Genomic DNA, 19,033 nt, shown 5'->3' with positions numbered 1-19,033 from the left:
ACACATTTTCACTAAGAGCAGCTGTTTAGCTGGTTAAACAAAGGTTAGCCATGTGTTGGCAAAAATGTATGCCCAAGTTAAGAAAGCTTACCAGCAGGCAGCGACACATGCACTTGTAGGTTTGTAATTCCAAATGAATGTATTCTGTTGTTTCTAGCGATATTCATAAAAACATTGAAACCCCCTACACACTAGCGGTTCTGGGGGAGGGAGGGGGGGGGGGGGGGGGGGGGGGCAGTGCCCCTGTGACAGCAATTTTGGACCCCAATAGCCCCCCTAAATGTGGAGTATGAAATAATTTTTACATAACTAATTTTTGCTATCGTTCTTTTTTTACATCCGTTATTAGACAGTGGCAACGATGATGATTATGAACATGGTCTTTTGCCTGCTAATGCCTGCAATGCAGTGAAGAAAACGATATGACAACAATAACGTCTAATGTAACTGGCCCCTCTAACAGTACAACTGGCCCCAGCATGGCCCCCTCAGTTGAAATGGTCTAGAACCGCCTCTGCCCCTACAGCGGGCCGCGGAGACCCAGTTGAATACCACTGATTCTAGTGGAAAGTGGAAACCAGTGTCCTGCCAGCCACAAGCACAGCTCAGCTCATGTCATTTTCAGAACATGTGCTGTGCTTATGGGCAGGCACGCACGCACGCAGAGCAAACATTGACGAGGAAAGAACAGTCCCTCAGCTGCCAGAGAAATCGGAGGACACTGTTTTTCACTATTATATGTAAGTATTTGGGTAAATATTAAACAATAATTTAAGTTTAGAACCAAATGTTATTTATTTAATATGTCACCTTGTAATAACTGCATGAACTTGAAGTTGGACGCTGATATCAGCTTCAAAGCAATGACAAACTGCAACAAATAAACAACTTTTGTCGCGAACAGACCCAGGCTACCTAACGACTATTATTAGCACGCTAATTTCCGTTTTGCCTTAGATAGTTACTTTTATAAATCAGTTACACAAATGTAAATCATCTGTTACATATTTAAAAAATGTGTATTTAGAGGACAGGTTTGCTGTACTTGGCAGTGCTGAAGTCTTACCAAACAACTCAAACTGGAGGTTGTGTTTGACACCTTCATGACTTGACTGAGAGAATGACTTGACAGACGGCCCTATCTAGCTATAGTTGTGACATGTTTACAAGAAGGACTCAGCTAGAGAGCATGCACCCTGTCAATACTTACAGGCCAGCTTTGAAGAGCTATTTAAGTTGACAAGCCATTCATCGAAACCCAGCTAAAAATAAACTGTCTCTTGCACATTCACTGGACCATGAAAATTTAATTGCAGACAGTATCTAGAATGATAAGATTTACTAAATGTAGAATTTGAATAGGCTTTACTCTTTTGTAGATACAGGTAAGTGCCAAAATAAAGGAAATACTTCAGTAAATGAGGAATACGAAGTACAGTGCTTTCAGAAAGTATTCATACCCCTTGACTTACCACACATTGTGTTGTGTTACAACCAGAATTCAAAATGAATAAAATAAAAATCTCACCCATCTATCTACAATACCCTGTAATTACAAAGTGAAAACATGTTTTTAGACTTTTTTGCAGATTTATTGAAAATCAAAAGGAAATATCTCATTTACATAAGTATTCACACCTAGAGCTGTTGTGGTGACCATATTGCCGCCACACCAGCTGCCACCAGTCATGAAGGCAGTCAAATTCCACGTGACCTTTCAGTCACTGTTATTAGGCTTCTCCAAACTCTGATGCTGCTGATGGTCATTAGTAGCCTACCAAACTTGCTTACTGCCATTCTAAATCAAAGAGAATTTCACACATATATTATTTAATATATGTCAAGACAAGATTTTTGTGTGACTGTTTCTAATCAGAGTCGGACACCTCATGTAGCCTAACCCATAGGCCTATATGTTTTGATAAGGTTTGTATCACAACTGAAGTGGCCAAATAACTTCTTAAAATGAAGCACATTAATCCTCTTTACAAGGGGTGTACAGCCTAAAGGGCGTACATACTGTATGCAGCGCTTGAGTTTCAAGTTTGGGAAAGATCATTTTCACCATAAAAATGCACCTTTATAATAAAAGCATTACATGCATAATCGCATTCATGGTCACTTTTGATAATGGTGTTTTCCGGCTAATGGAACATTTGCACTTATAACCTACTGCTGTGTACGCATTACTGAATTTATAATGGGAAGAAATAGCCGAATAGTGTATCAACATTTTAAGCTAAATGTTCTGATCTGTTGCGTCAGCCATATTGCGTAATTTTTTTTGAAGCTAGTTGTTATAATAATTTGGGATCTATCGCATCTTACAACTGTCCCAGAATATGTTCGGAATATGTATTTATCCCACAGAATAGAATTTGTACTATGGGGGATAGTTGCGTCCCAGGTGCTTCTGATTTTAGGGTGCGTTATCGCCACACAAAGGGGAGGCCGCCGGGAAATTCGAGGCATTATCAAGTGCTTCTCAAATTGTAATTTAGAGACTGACGAAGAGTGTACAGACTGCGCAAAAAACAAAGCAGAGCTCATGCCTTTCAAGCAACTTTTTCAAATCATCATTGGAGTCGCATCATGCAGCCTTACAGTGTATTAAAAATCCAAACATATAGCCCAACGTTTGTAGAACAACTAAAGTTACATTAATAACTATAAATAAGCATATAGGAGTACATATTTCTTTGTTAACCGCTCAACACAGAATAGCCACGTGTGCACTTGTCACGCCCTGACCATAGAGAGCCCTTGGTTCTCTATGGTGTAGTAGGTCAGGGCGTGACTAGGGGGTGATCTAGTATGTCTATTTCTATGTTGGTGCTAATATGGCTCCCAATTAGAGGCAGCTGTTTATCGTTGCCTCTGATTGGGGATCATATTTAGGTAGCTATTTCCCCATCTGTGTTTTGTGGGATATTGATTGATTGTTAGTGTGTTTGGGCACTATGTCCTCACAGTCTTTGTAAGTTTTGTTAGTTTCACTTAATAAATAAATATGTGGAACTATACTCACGCTGCGTCTTGGTCTGCTCATTTCCAAGACCGTGACAGCACACCCTCAAATCATTTGGAGAAAATATCCTGTCTATTTTATTCAGCTTTGTTCAATTGTATTCTTCATACTATAAAATAATATTAAGTAATGCCACGGAATTCTAAGCAAGTCTTGTCTGTTAAATGAACTAGTGTAGCCCACAGCCATTTGGCATAGCCAGATCAGGAACTAATTAAGGACAACTCAGAGTATGCTATTCATTCTTCTGAAATAGACTACATTTTCTTCATATCATGTTTCTTTAGACCTGTCTAAAATAAATAATGGATTTATTGTGAAGGTGTAGGCTATATTACATGGATTTATTATACTTTTTAAAAGGTAGATGTTCCAAAGGTCTGCATCAGTGGCTTGTAGGCTTAGGGTCATGTATGAAAATGCCCATTTGCCCATTGTTTTGACTACCATGGCTAGAAGAGATCTCACGACTTTAAAAGAGGGGTTTGTGGTGGCCCAACACCCTATTAAGACACTTTATGTTGGTGTTTCCTTTATTTTGGCAGTTACCTGTATATTGGCCATGTTGTGTTGCCTGATTTAACCTCATATATCCTATGTATGAATGCTTAGGATGTCAATTTATAATAGTGTGAAAGTGTTTAATGAACAGTTTGTCTGTTTTTCTTTTTGCCATAGGCCTTCTGCGTGTACCATCTTCATCTCCATTTTCTTCAGTCCTACACTTGCATGACCTGTGCTGTCTAGGCTAGAAGGCGTCGGCTCCCTGTTCTATTGTGTGTCCTTTGACAATGTCCAATGTGCCTTCATCTAGATATGCTGCTGCAATATCAGCCCTTTCCCTCAGTTTACCTGCTGTTAACCCCAACCCACCACTTACCCCCAAATCATCCCTTACCCCCAAATCCCTGACCCCTAAACCACTAGTTGCCCCTACCCCCAAACCACCCCTTACCATCAAACTATCATCATATCCCCCTTCACCTGAGATTTTCGGATCAGATGACGAGGAACAGGAGAATCCATCTGATTACTGTATAGGTACTTCACCAGCGTGCCAAATATCACCAAAAAACAATACAATAGTGTGTGGTAGGAGTTTTTATACAGTTTATTGTTGATCGGAAAGAGGTTTCAATGTTCGTTGTAGGTGGCTACTACCCGGTGGAAATTGGAGCAATATTCATTGACCGTTACCAGGTGGTGAAGAAGCTGGGATGGGGCCACTTCTCCACTGTGTGGCTAGGCTGGGACATTGAGTAAGTATAATAGTTACTGTATACTGATAACATTGTTTTTGTTATTGATAGACCTTCGGTTTCATATTGTGATTATGACAGCTAAAGCAAGTGATTCACATTTTTTATTTGTATGAGCAGGAAGAGGCGTTTTGTTGCTCTGAAGGTGGTAAAGAGTGCTCCAACCTTCACAGAGGCTGGTTTGGATGAGATCAAGCTTCTGAAATGTGTTAGTATTGTATACCCATGTTCAACCTTTTATTCTCTGCTATATAGGCTTAATCAGTCTAATACCTTTCTTGTTCATCAACCAGAGCCAAGCTTATTAGGAAATATTGCCTTTTATTAGTTGCACAATGGTGATAATGAAACGTCACATGTTTACTCCCAAGTTATGTCCTGTTATCAATTGCATTTAGGTAAGGGACAGTGACCCATCTGACCCTAAACGAGACACTGTTGTGCAACTTATCGATGACTTCAAGGTCTCTGGAGTCAATGGGGAGCGTATCCTTTTAAAAGTCATCCACGTGTTATCATTTTACCCATGATCTATTTCTCATACAGTATGTGTCGTATGTTAACTTGCACATTTGAGTGAAAGGGTTTCTCCTTAATTCAGCTATGTGTCAGATGTATGCATGGTTCTTGAAGTGCTGGGTCACCAACTGCTGAAGTGGATCATCAAATCCAACTACACTGGCCTTCCCCTGCCCTGCGTTAAGAGCATCCTCAGACAGGTGGTGTCTTTTCCCTGTGATCTCCAAATCCTGTCTCTACCATTTTATCATCCAGAGCAGCTTTTGTGAAAGGATGATCTCCTTTGTGTGTTCCCTGGTGTCATGTAGCCACAGTATATCACCATTGTTGTTTCATATCACAGGTTCTCCAGGGCTTAGATTACTTGCACACTAAATGCAAGATTATCCACACAGACATCAAGCCAGAGAACATCCTTTTGAGAGTGGATGATCTTTACGTCCAGGAGCTGGCAGCCGACACCAACCTACAGGAGCTTCCAGTTTCTCCTGCTCCCACAAGCTGTTCAGGTTAGGATTGCTCTCTATTCCAAGTTGGCATACATGTGTCATTAAGTACAATTCCCTCTGTCTTTTTTGAACTTCTTTTATTTTTAGATGGAGGGAAATGGAACAGATTTGTTACAGAGAGATAGAGATGCAATAACAATGCTGAATATTAGGAGTCGAAGTTTAATATTACCCAATGTTATTATTTTTGTTCTCTATGATTTGATTTCATGCTCTCTTGTGCCTTGCTGATCTCTTCATCTACTACTGATGCCAGAAAATACCAGTCTAAGAGAGAAGCAGGTATGGGCATCAACTCTTTGTCTTGTCTCAAATCATGAACCAACCATATTGCTACAAAGGGGGAAACATAGTTTCTGGTAATCTTTTGATGACCTCATCTGTCACCTATGTCTCTCTGACCCCTCCTATCATAATTTGGGTATTAGATTGTGTCAAACTTGTTGGGGAAGTTGACTGTGGCTTTCCAGACTCTTGGGGTTTGGGTAAGATGGCCTTGGCATTGTGAGTGTGTGCTGAGTCACTGCATCTTGGCCCTAGGAAGGTTCTTCTGGAGGAAAGCATTGATCTGTGAATCTCGCTGTTGTCAATAGTTACAGTATTGTTTCAGGTTTTCTACTCATTCTACTCATTCAACCATTAAAACAGCAGTGGTGTGTGTTTTATAACAAATGTGTATTAATCATTAACTTGCACATGAACAGCATTTCTGAATGAAGATGCACAGTTTACTAATTGCTATTTGTATTCATTCAGTATGTATAACTATACCTTTGCGTTTGTAGTGAAATTGTTCACCTTGATCAATTCATTGAAAATTAGCATGCACTGCATGAAAAAGGGATTTGTGGTACTAATATTTAAAGAAATGTACCTTATTTGCAGAGATTGGTTTAAAATATTTTTAACACTGTTGCATGCTGCAAAATGAGAGACGTCTCATTTTAAGTTTCCCATCAAAGTCCTGTGACTGTGCTCATAGACCGGGAAGGTTTCCAGGATCCCGAGGGCCAGGTTGTCGAGAAAGGAGAACAAACATCAACAGCCGCAGCAGGGCGAGGACACTTTAGTTGACCGTCAGAAGAGGGCAAAACCTCATGTGTCATTCTCCAATATCACCACACCCTGTAGTACTCCCAGTTCCACCTCTCCCCCTAAGCCTTCAGGTCCTGTGCGTACTACTTGGAGACGGAACCTGCTGCATGAAGAAGCAATGGGCTCTGACAGCAAGGAGTCAGTCTCGTCACCGATAGAAGATGCACAATCATTGACTACAATGTCTCACTGCTCTAGACAATCTACAGTGTTGCATCACTCTACCCAGAGAGACAACCAGCCCTCATCACCATCACATGGTCAGTCGTGATCTGGAGCCGGCTGTATAGAGTATATTGTCACAGCATATTTCCGTGTAGTATATTTCCGTGTAGAATACCTGTCCAGTGTTTCAATTGAACTTTCGTGATTTGCATTATAGTATTTCATGCATATGCTGATGATTAAGTTTAATTACACTAAGTGTACAAAACATTAGGAACACCTTCCTAATATTGAGTTGCAATGCCTTTTGCCCTCATAACAGCGTTAATTTGTTGGGGCATGGACTCTACAAGGTGTCAAGCATTCCACAGGGATGATGGCCCATGTTGACTCCAATGCTTCCCACAGTTGTGTCAAGTTGACTGACTGTCCTTTGGGTGGTGGACCATTCTTGATACACACAGGGAAACTTGAGCACGTTTTTGCCCATTCGCCCACTGAATGGCACACAAACACAATCCATGTCTCAATTGTCTCAAGGATTATAAATCTTTCTTTAACCTCTGTCCTCGCCTTCATTTACACTGATTGAAGTAGATTTCACAGGTGACATTAATAAGGGATCATAGCTTTCACATGGATTCACCTGGTCAGTCTATCTATGTCATGGAAAGAGCAGGTGTTCCTAATGTTTTGTATGCTCAGTGTATATGAATGATATTTATGTTGTAATACATCATACATAGCATCCATTTTACACCAGAGCACTCACGGCGCATCCATCATCCATAATATCTATCTGCGCCATCTGTCTTGTAATTTGTTTCAGGGTTCAGTGAAACAGATATGTTGGTGAATCTTCTGAAGCCACAGAATGCTGATGAAATCAGCATCAAGATTGCAGATCTGGGCAACGCCTGCTGGGTGGTGAGTTACTATCTGACAGCCATTATGTATATGAATGAATACAGTACCAGTCAAAAGTTTGGACAAACCTACTCATTCCAGGGTTTTTCTTATATATTTTATATTTGAGATTCTTCAAAGTAGCCACCCTTTGCCTTGATGACAGCTTTGCACACTCTTGGCATTATCTCAACCAGCTTCACCTGGAATGCTTTTCCAACAGTCTTGAAGGAGTTCCCACATATGCTGAGCACTTGTTGGCTGCTTTTCCTTCACTCTGTGGTCCAACTCATCCCAAACCATCTCAATTGGGTTGAGGTCGGGTGATTGTGGAGGCCAGGTCATCTGATGCAGCACTCCATCACTCTCCTTCTTGGTCAAATAGCCCTTACACAGCCTGGAGGTGTGTTGGGTCATTGTCATGTTGAAAAACAAATGATAGTCCCACGAAGCGCAAACCAGATGGGATGGCGTATTGCTGCAGAATGCTGGGGTTGTCACGACTTCCGCCGAAGTCGGTCCCTCTCCTTGTTCGGGCGGCGTTCGGCGGTCGACGTCACCGGCTTTCTAGCCACCGCCGATCCACTTTTCATTTTCCATTTGTTCTGTCTTTGTCTTTACACCTGGCTTCACTCAACCAATTTGTTTATTATTTAACCCTCTGTTTCCCATGTTGTGTTTGTGAGTGATTGTTTATTGCAATTTGGTCCGTCTTTGTGGGCTTGTTATGTTACGTTGTATATTTGTCTTTTTGAGTAAAAAATGTTGATTTCTCATATCTGCTGTCCTGCGCCTGACTATCTACACCAGCTCCACACAGGACCATTACAGTGGTAGCCATGCTAGTTAAGTGTGCCTTGAATTCAAAATAAATCACAGACAGTGTCACCAGCAAAGCACCCCCACACCATCACAATAAATCACTGACAGTGTCACCAGCAAAGCAACCCCACACCATAACACCTCCTCCTCCATGCTTCACGGTGGGAACCACACATGCGGAGATCATCCATTCACCTACTCTGTGTCTCACAAAGACTGGAACCAAAAATCTCCAATTTGGACTCATCAGACCAAGGGACAGATTTCCACTGGTCTAATGTCCGTTGCTAATTTTTCTTGGCCCAAGCAAGTCTCTTATTGTTATTGGTGTGCTTTAGTAGTGGTTTCTTTTCAGCAATACCACCACGAAGGCCTGATTCACGCAGTCTCCTCTGAACAGTTGATGTTGAGATGTGTGTTACTTGAACTCTGTGAAGCATTTATTTGGGCTGCAATTTCTGAGAATGCTAACTCTAAATCTAATGAACTTACCCTCTGCACCAGAGGTAACTTTGGGTCTTCCTTTCTTGTTTTTACATTTACATTTACGTCATTTAGCAGACGCTCTTATCCAGAGCAACTTACAAATTGGTGCATTCACCTTATGATATCCTCTTGTGGAGGTCTTCATGAGAGCCAGTTTCATCATAGCGCTTGATGGTTTTTACGACTGCACTTGAAGAAACTTTCAAAGTTCTTGACAGTTTCCAAATTGACTGACCTTCATGCCTTAAAGTAATGATGGACCATCATTTCTCTTTGCTTATTTGAGCTGTTCTTGCCATAAAATGGACTTGGTCTTTTACCAAATAGGGATATCTTCTATATACCAACCCTACCTTGTCACACCACTGATTGGCTCAAACGCATTAAGAAGGAAAGAAATTCCACAAATTAACTTTTAACTTTTAAGGCACACCTGTTAATTGAAATGCATTCCAGGTAACTACGTCATGAAGCTGGTTGACAGAATGCCAAGAGTGTGCAAAGCTGTCATCAAGGCAAAGGGTGGCTATTTTGAAGATTCTCAAATATAAAATATATTTGTTTAACACTTTTCTGCTTAGTATATGATTCCATATGTGTTATTTCATAGTTGTGATGTCTTCACTATTATTCTACAATGTAGAAAATAGTGAAAATAAAGAAAAACCATTGAATGAGAAGGTGTGTCCAAACTTTGGACTGGTACTGTATAGGTATTAAATATTGTACCTTAGATGACAAAATACATTAATACAACATTCAACAGGCTAATATCAAGTAATTGCTCATAGTATGGAGGGCTAATTCTTCATGTCTGCTCTCCAGTACAAACACTTCACAGAGGACATCCAGACCTGTCAGTACCGTTCTGTGGAGGTCCTGATTGGGGCTGACTATGGCACTCCTGCAGACATCTGGAGCACAGCCTGCATGGTGAGAACCCAGGAGCACCACATCCACCCTTATGACTGTCCATAATATCTATTGCTAAGAACTCTAACATGTCCATACAGGCATTTGAGCTGGCCACTGGGGAATATCTGTTTGAACCCCATTCAGGGGACAACTTCTCTCGAGAGGAAGGTAAGCCTTGTTCTTTCTCCTCTCTGTCCTGTGTTTTTCCTGGTGATTGGCCTTGCTCATAAAAAAAGAAAGAAAATAAATGCTATAATATTTATTTAACCAGCATAGTCCAATGTCTCCTTTCAGATCACATTGCTCACATAATTGAGTTGCTGGGACCCCTTCCATCCCAGTTTGCCCTCTCAGGGAGAAACTCCAGGCGATATTTCAATCACAAAGGTATATCTATTCACAATGACTTGTGAACTGTTGTATACACAAACGGTTTATTGTAGCATATGATTCATATGTATGTGAAAGAGCACCCTTATTTTAATTTCACCCACACAATGACTATCAAATTCCTTTTACATATCCTGTTCAGTCAATACCTAGTGTAATTATGTAAGACTCTTTCCCTTGTTTGCTAACAGGGCATCTGCGGCGCATCTCAAGGCTGAAGCCGTGGAGTTTGTGTGAGATCCTGCTGGATAAATACGAGTGGCCACGGGAGCAGGCAGTCCAGTTCAGTGCCTTCCTCCTCACCATGCTGGAGCCCCTCCCAGAGAAGAGAGCCACCGCTGCCCAGTGTCTAAAACATCCCTGGATCTCCTCATAGACATCATACTGTTACCTAGTGTCTGAACCCCTCTGGATCCCCTCATGGACACAGAGTCGCCACCACTGCCCAGTGTCTGAACCACCCTGGATTACATCATAGACACAGCCGTCTCACCGAGGCCACAGAGGTTACACAGGTGAAGTCCCTTAATATGATGATGATTTCAAGGGCAATTCCACCAATTTTAAACCTCATGTCATTATCTCTAGCACAATACCAGTGTCTACATATGTGAAATTTGCGTAATTCTACTTTTTGTATAACAAAATATAAATTGAAAAAGTTAAACCTGATGACAACATCAAAAGTTAAAATATTTTTTAAAAATGTGATTTTCTAACACTGTGAGATATGCGGCGATGTGGGGAGCAAGAAAATACCCTCCCTCTGACTAGAAGCTTGTTGCAGGTTTAGAAAATCAGTTTCTCTTACTTTTAATCCTACCCTGTGATGTCACAGAGAGGTTTTTTTTAGGACCTTATCTGTTTAACCACAGATCATAGAAACGTGCTGTTTTCACATACCGTATGTAGACACTGGTTTGGTGCTCGTGATAATTTTGAGGTTGAAAAGTGGCAGAATTGCCATTTAAGTGGGGGAGGGCGGTTTTGTGGGTCACGTACGATATTCAGCAAGTGTTATTTTTTCAGCTGATTTTCTGCATGTGCTATTTTTCTGTTTGCTCTGGGAGAGCAATCAATTATCACTATATTTTGTCTGGTGATTTGAAGCGTTTGATGTGGAGAAAATAACTTTTCATATGGAGAGATGACATGATGATGAAACAAATCCAGTTTATGTAAAACTGTCACGGTTTAATTTTACAGCTCTCTTTAGATATTCATTTGATATTCCACATTATTTCTGATGTGATGGCCTGTGTTCAGATTATTCAAATGTAAGCACATCAATGACCAAAATCATAAAGAAGGCAAGACTTACTGGAATACTGCCTTTTCAAAAGGACACTGGGAACATTACTTTTGTTTTTGTCTTTCATTTAATAAATGTTATTTGTTTATACAAGGCTTTCATTATCTACCACGTTTCTTCAAATAATTCATAGAAATCGGGTTAGAATTAGACATTGTGTTAATTTAGCCAATTCATGCATGAATTCATAATACTCTGATTCACCTGACTCCTGTTGTGAGACCTCATGGAATGACAGAGAAGGAGTGGCTTCAAAGGGAATTAGGATACTGATGAGTAGGGTTCAAAACTGCAGCCAGGTCACCCAGTCCGTGCAAGGTAAGCCGTACCTCCCCTCTTTTCATTGCTTCCTTCTGTGTTGTCCCTCATGATCTAACTGATGTGTGAGTGGGCTGTGAGTGTGTTGATGACTGAAAGTGGGCTTTCTCTAGTGAGACCTCCACATCCCACTGGGCACACACTGGTTGATTCAATGTTGTTTCCACATTTCAATTAAATGATGTCAAACCAACGTGGACCAGATGTTAAATTGACGTCTGTGCCCAGTGGGATTCCTCTCTGTTCACACTAAGGGTTAGCTATAATTCAGCAGCGGAAAGAGAGGGGGAGGGTTGGCAAGTAGGGAGGGGTTAGTCGCGTGGAAATGTGCGTGCGCTGGTGTGTGAGACGAACTGTGCTGGAAGGTGTGAAACAGTTTTATGGCGAGAGAGGTGGCATCAAGAAGGAGAAGTGTAAGTGAAGAAAAGGAAGAATATCTCCATCCTGATTGGAGACTGACAAGCTTCAGATGTAAGTATAGCCATGTTATTATGCCATTGACATGTCTTTAATCTATCTTTGCATGCTGAAATAGTATAGTAAATAGCTGCTACTTTTTGCATGCTTACATTGTTGGTTTCAACTGTGGTTTTATGACAACAGTGCAGTAAATTGTCTTCTCCCTTTAAAAAGCTTAAGATGTTGCAGAGCATTCTGAAGTTTGACTGACTGAATTGTGTAGATTTCAATGGAACTATTTAGATTCCATAATTACATCAGAGGGGATTGGGTTAAATATGTGTGGCATGTGTTTTCTATCATCTGATTCGCATGCCATTCTTCACCTCATGATGTCCTGGAACGATCTTCAGAGTTGTTTTATTGAGCTCTATCTCTGTACACTGCAGTTCATAATTACTTAGTATAAGCAGATGTTAATATTTTGTCTTTATACATTTTATTTTGTCTTTATACATCTCAAGCACCTTGAGGGTGTAATGCCCACTGGAATATGGTACAGTTAATCCGCTTCATCAAACAATTTACAGTATATTTGCCATCAAATTAAGGCACTCTCTCAAAGCGCCTGACTGAATTTCCAGAAGCTTTTATGTATGTAGCTACAATACACGTGTAAGAAAGCTTAAGTAAACATGGTCTCAGCCCAAGTGCCATGGGTTTTGTCTCACAGCTTGACCTGTTCTGCCCGTTGCTATGCAACGCAAAGCCCATCTCGAGGCATTACCTCCGTTCAGTCTCTTTTGGGCTTATAGACATGAGTTGCATTCTCTATGAAAGGTTCAAGAGTCCACCCACCCCCCACCCCCCGCCTCAAAGCATGCTTTCTGTTTTCCTAGAAAACAGCAAATCATTTGTTTTGTAGTGGATTTAGGCTTAGTTCTTATCCCTTTTTGCACTTTTCTCAACTCAACCACCATGCTTCAGAGGTGTTTTGGATTTTCAATATGAGCGCTAGGTTGTTGACTGTCTTTCCTTCATGAATAGACACTTGTTGTATTTGTTGTTACTTAGTCCAGTGTGATTTAGTTAGTATTATTTTAGAACACATGGACACATGAATGTATTTGTTGATACTATTAATATAAAGTGCCAATCATGAAATACATTTCCCCTTGATGAGAGATGGTGAGAGTGATGGAGAGTAATGAGTGGATATGACAACAGTGGTTGAATGATAATGAGAGGAGGATATGTTTGAGTGTCATCTGCTGCATAGTAAATACCCATTTCATTAGCCTAGTACAAAAGGTGGAATGAAAGGAGAGATACAAGAGCTGATGGACGTGGGCATTGATTTCCATAAGTATTCATTTCATTATGATCACACAGATTTCTTGTTGTTTATAAGAGAACATACTGTGTTGCAAAATCTTTTAAAATGGGTACAGTGTGTCTATGGTTATTTATTGGTTTATCCGTCTTCATAACTAAATTAGAATTAGTTTATATTACAGTGAATTCATTTTCATGACAGCCATCTTTGTGTGTCCTAGGATGTTGCTGAGCCTTCTTTCTGGTTTGATCATGGGAGCGGCTGTCCTCTTTGTTCTTTACCGCTGGGTGATCCCCACGGCTGTGCAGTATCATGGAGGACTGGCGCTACTGTGGCATGATATCATCGTGGAGCGTGCACTGGACACCTTGACCCGGACTTCACGTCCTCAAGTGAGCTCTCTAAACAGATGTATAGTTCAGTCTTTGGTGTTCACCATTGTTACTATAGTATTGTGATTCTTCCAGAGACCTGTCATGAAAGGTATTACGACAGCGTTTCCCTTTGAGAGTTTTCAGAGTGAAATGACAGTGTGTGTGTCATCCCTTTAATGCAAACAACACAATTATCACAACATATAAATTGTAATATGTTTTTTTTTTAAGGGGGGGCTTGGCTTCCACAGTGATTTTACCCATGCACCGCTACTGATTTTTGCATGAGTTAATATTAAATCTATGTGAGAGGTTATAGACCTACAGTACCAGTCAAACGTTTGCACACGCCTACTCATTCAAGGGTTTTTCTTTATTTTTACTATTTTCTACATTATAGAATAATAGTGAAGACACCAAAACTATGAAATAACACATAAGGAATCATGTAGTAACCAAAAAAGTGTTAAACAAATTAAAATATATTTTAGATTTTAGTTTCTTCAAAATAGCCACCCTTTGCCTTGAAGACAGCTTTGCACACTCTTAGCATTCTCTCAACCAGCTTCATGAGGTAGTCACCTGGAATGAATTGTGCCTTGTTAAAAGTTAATTTGTGGAATTTCTTTCCTGACCAAAAGACCAAGTCCGTATTATGGCAAGAACAGCTCAAATATGCAAAGAGAAACGACAGTCCATCATTACTTTAAGACACGAAGGTCAGTCAATCCAGAAAATTTCAAGAACTTTGAACATTTCTTCAAGTGTAGTCGCAAAAACCATCAGGTGCTATAAGGAAACTGGCTCTCATGAAGACCGCCACAGGATAGGAAGACCCAGAGTTACCTCTGCTGCAGAGGATAAGTTGATTAGAGTTAACGGCACCTCAGATTGCAGTCCAAATAAATGCTTTACAGAGTTCAAGTAACAGACACATCTCAACATCAACTGTTCAGAGGAGAATGCGTGAATCAGGCCTTCATGGTTGAATGAGCAGGTGTGTCTGAACTTTTGACTGGTACTGTATATATTATATATATATATATATATATATATATATATATATATATATATATATATATATATATATATATATATATATGGTCAAGTGCCGCAAAGAAGGACATAGGCAAATTACAGTTGGCCCAGAACAGAGCAGCACAGCTGGCCCTTAAATGTACATGGAGGGCTGATATCAAGAACATGCATGTCAATCTCTCCTGGCTCAAAGTAGAGGGGAGATTGACTGCATCACTACTTGTCTTTGTCAGAAGTATTGACGTGTTGAAAGCACCCAACTGTCTGTTCAAACATCTAACAAACAGCTTAGACACCCATACATGCCCCATAAGACATGCCACCTGGGGTCTCTTCACAGTCCCTAAGTCCAGAACAGAGGCTGGGAAACGCACAGTACTATAGAGCCATAATTACATGGCACTCTCTTCCACATCAGGTTACTGAAGCTAGCAGTAAAATCAGATTTAAAAATAACGATTAAACATAGCCGACTGTGAAGAGACACGCGCACACACCCATTGCCACGCATGCACGCACACACACCCACAAATTGTATTTGTGATATTGTAATGTTGTACATGTTATATTGTACATTTGTTATGGTGGACCAGTGTAAATGTGTATAGTGCACAATGTATTGTGTGATGTGTTGTTTTATTTATGATGTAGAGTAGACTATCGTTTTGTTGTGATGTGTCGTTTTATTGTTGTTTGGGCGCCAGGAAGGGAAGCAGCTGCCTTGGCAGCAGGTAATTTGGATCCTAATAAAATAGTAAATACTACATTTAATGTAGGTATCATCATAGGTACAATACCATCCATAATTCTTTCCTTTGAAATATCTAGCGTATTCTGAAGGCAGTGCAAAGGAAAGCCACTGTAGGAGACCCCCAGAGTGTGATCACAGCCATCGACCACTTCTGCAGGCATAGAGAATGGGCCATGAATGTGGGGGATGAGAAAGGTACTCTACATGTGCTTTGAATGGGTTATTAATAATAATAATAAATGCCATTTAGCAGACGCTTTTATCCAAAGCGACTTAGTCATGTGTGCATACATTTTATATTCGTGTGGCCTCAGATAACCAGCTAAATGAGAAGTCAATACAATTCTTGAATTGATCTTTATCCTATCATCAGTCCACCTGGTATTTAAAACCTAAAATAATATATATATATATATAGCCAAACATTGAACCTCTTGTTTTAAAACACTGTAACTCTCTTGGTAATGTATATATATATATATATATACACAAACACAGTATATAGTAAATATTTTGTATGTTTATTGGCTAGATAGAGGTGAAAGGTTGGGTAGAGTGCTGAAAGAGCAGTCGAATTGAATTAACCCATGTTGCAACCGTATATACAGGATGTGTTCTTAGACCTCTAGACCACCCCAGGCCACATGTCTGCTTGGTCTTGACTGTGTCCACATCTTTGTGTGTGTGTGTGTGTCTATATATTGTGTGTTTATTACAGGCTCCATTCTGGACTCGGTGGTCAGTGAAGTGAGTCCAGTCACTGTCTTGGAGTTAGGCACTTACTGTGGCTACTCAACAGTACGCATAGCCCGCCTATTACCCCCTGGAGCCTGTGTCATTACCTTGGAGTTCAACCCAGATTATGCTGCCATTGCTCGTCAAGTCATCAAATGGTCAGGACTGGAAGATAAGGTAAAAGGAGATTAGGATGGATTAATATAATTACATCTGATGATGAATGTGATGTACATTCATGTAAATATGGGTGGGTAGTAGATGTTAAAAGATACGGGTCAGTTGTAACTCAGAAGCTCAGATGAGATCTCATTACTGTTGTCCAGGTGCAGCTAGTGGAGGGAGCATCAGGAGACTGGATCCCTTGGATGAAGGAGCATTTCGGGGTACAGGCGTTTGACTTAGTTTTCCTGGACCACTGGAAAGAGCGCTACCTTCCTGACACAAAACTGCTGGAGGTAAGTAAGATAACTAGTCTGATCACCCTGTGATTATAGGGAAGCATTGATAGTCCTACACTCTTACACCGATGTGAATAATCAAAACACAAAACACATGTCATTCTCTCTTTTCTCCCTCTTTCTCCCATTCTTCCAACTCTATCTCTTCAATCTCCCTCTCTCTCTCTCTAGGAGTGTGGTCTCATACAGAAAGGCACAGTGCTGCTGGCAGACAATGTAATCTGCCCAGGAACCCCTGACTATCTGGAGTACGTCCGCAACAGCCCTCGCTACAACAGCCACTACTACAGATCCCACCTGGAGTACACCAAAGCAGAGGACGGCTTGGAGAAGTCTGTGTTCTTAGGATACTAGCCAAACATTGAACCTCTTGTTTTAAAACACTGTAACTTTCTTGGTAATGTATTTTTTTGTTTTGTTTCAATTTTAAGCGCTGCCTTATATCTGAGTTATGACATACTGTAACTTACCGTGCAAAGCATTTCTTTCCCTGTATGATTTATCTAGAGTAAACCAATATGTCTTTGAAAAGTATTTCTGTGTGTTTTGACTTTGTCACAATGCTATCTAGCTATGCAAATTGTTAAAATGTCAGGTCTTAACAGTTACATTTAGTGCTGTCAGTTTTACCGCTGCCGGATTACGGTAGTGTGATGTCAAACATGGATCTAATACAGTAGGTGGCAGTAGTGTGCCTTTTTAGAGATTCCAATCAAACAACTGAAAAGCAGCTTGCAAAGTGGCCCCATCATAACTTCATAGCATGTATAGTCTTCTTTCCGGTATAGACAGACAGAAAACGGACTAAAATCTTACACCATATCTAGCAACTGTAAATAATTATTTATGTTTTGTTATGAATCTGTATCAGGTCGACGTTTAGTTATTAAAGATTCTGTGAGAAAGGTCTGTTGCACCAAAATCTTTGATTTGATCAAATCCAATGGGTATCAAACAGATCACTAAAATATCAACTTAAGCCGGGTATTAACAGTACTGATTAATGTGACTGATCCTGGAGACGCTATAGAAAATGATTTTGTCTATACAGCAGAGAAACTGATGCATCTTTATCATTTGCATGTGATTGTGAATCACTATTGTTTTAGTTGAACATGTTTCAGTTGTTAGAACATGATACTCTACAGGTGTGTATGAGAATGTATTCTCATGTCACTGCCTTTCTAATCTCCCCTGCAAAGTGACGGAGTTCCATCATAAAAGGGGGAGGTTACTACATATAGTACAGCTGCATACAAATATAAAGGCTAGTCCACCAAGGGCTTTCTTCACAGACAGCCACATGATAATCTCAATCTGTGCCCATTAGTGCACTGAGAGAGAAGAGGGTTCAACAGAGAGAATGAAGCAGTGACATAAACAGAGAGCAAGTGGGAGAGAACTTTTAAGGGATCTGGCAGTGATTTGTAGAATCTAAGTGGCATAATATTGTGCTTTTTCTACTTTTCCGTGATTCAGACGATGCTGTACACTAAAGCCTCGAAAGCCAAAATGTTCTATACTTTTTTGCTAACTAAAACAAATGTTATGTTATTGAAGGATTTGAGTCCATTCCAGTTATTTTTTGAAAATACATATAATATCTGAGATGTTAATGGATTTACTTTTTGCGAAAACAATGAAGAATCTGGCACATGAACATCATCACATATTGAATATGGGAATAGACCTGTTTGGGAGTGTTGGCGTGATGGATGAAATCGAGACTGTTCCAAATGGAATGTTCAGGTAAGCAGTCAATTCTTATAATTATTACACCCATAAACCTCTTTTCAGATTTCAAGAACCTAGGTCACATTTGACTCTTTTATTAGGTGTCATATACATGTTAAGCTTGCTACCCGTACTGTGTATTGAACATTTAATCTCTGTGAGGCATATCTCTATTTCAATGCATTGCATCATTTGTGTAAACTTCAGGCCAGTATCCAACACAGTTTTTTCATTGTTTGCACAATATTGATATGTTGCATCAAATGATAGAATATGATGTTTGGTTGGATGATAATCATACAACTAAGATAAAACTCTGTTTTGCAACAAAAAAAACATGAACAGATACAACTTTAATTAAACTTACTTGTAATTTCAATATCTTTAGTCGGATTTGTCTTAAACCAAATCTTTTACATCATATACCAATTTTCAATACCATTATAACTTAATTGGATGACACAGTGAAATTGGAAGGAAA

The 19,033-nt window shown here is 40.0% G+C and overlaps 3 protein-coding genes across 3 annotated transcripts in view; all 3 read left to right on the top strand.

Annotated features, from left to right (window-relative positions):
• The first annotated feature begins 636 nt into the window (after positions 1-636).
• LOC106582871 (SRSF protein kinase 3) lies at positions 637-11,501 on the top strand. The gene is made up of 14 exons (XM_082967803.1): positions 637-740; positions 3,707-4,287; positions 4,408-4,495; positions 4,686-4,773; positions 4,900-5,006; positions 5,150-5,315; positions 5,572-5,674; positions 5,856-5,859; positions 6,298-6,670; positions 7,405-7,502; positions 9,615-9,722; positions 9,803-9,872; positions 9,999-10,091; positions 10,286-11,501. Exons 2-14 carry the CDS (start codon positions 4,166-4,168, stop codon positions 10,468-10,470), a joined length of 1,605 nt encoding a protein of 534 aa, XP_082823929.1. The 5' UTR covers positions 637-740; positions 3,707-4,165; the 3' UTR covers positions 10,471-11,501.
• Positions 11,502-12,039: 538 nt separating this feature from the next.
• On the top strand, positions 12,040-17,727 carry comtb (catechol-O-methyltransferase b). The gene is made up of 6 exons (XM_014166440.3): positions 12,040-12,195; positions 13,680-13,851; positions 15,700-15,817; positions 16,341-16,534; positions 16,684-16,815; positions 16,990-17,727. Coding segments are annotated over exons 1-6 (801 nt in total). The 5' UTR covers positions 12,040-12,193; the 3' UTR covers positions 17,173-17,727.
• Positions 17,728-17,864: 137 nt separating this feature from the next.
• The window catches only part of LOC106582870 (metabotropic glutamate receptor 6), a 36,520-nt gene continuing 35,351 nt past the window's right edge, over positions 17,865-19,033 (top strand). The window contains exon 1 of the mRNA XM_014166437.3: positions 17,865-18,567. The gene's annotated coding sequence lies outside the window, so the exon portion shown is untranslated. The remainder of the gene's footprint in view (positions 18,568-19,033) is intronic.

The sequence above is a fragment of the Salmo salar genome, chromosome 22 (genome assembly GCF_965601325.2).
Source record: "Salmo salar chromosome 22, fSalSal1, whole genome shotgun sequence".
Taxonomy (NCBI): domain Eukaryota; kingdom Metazoa; phylum Chordata; class Actinopteri; order Salmoniformes; family Salmonidae; genus Salmo; species Salmo salar.
Note: the sequence above shows the minus strand (reverse complement) of the source record. Positions and strands in the feature narration are given on the sequence as shown.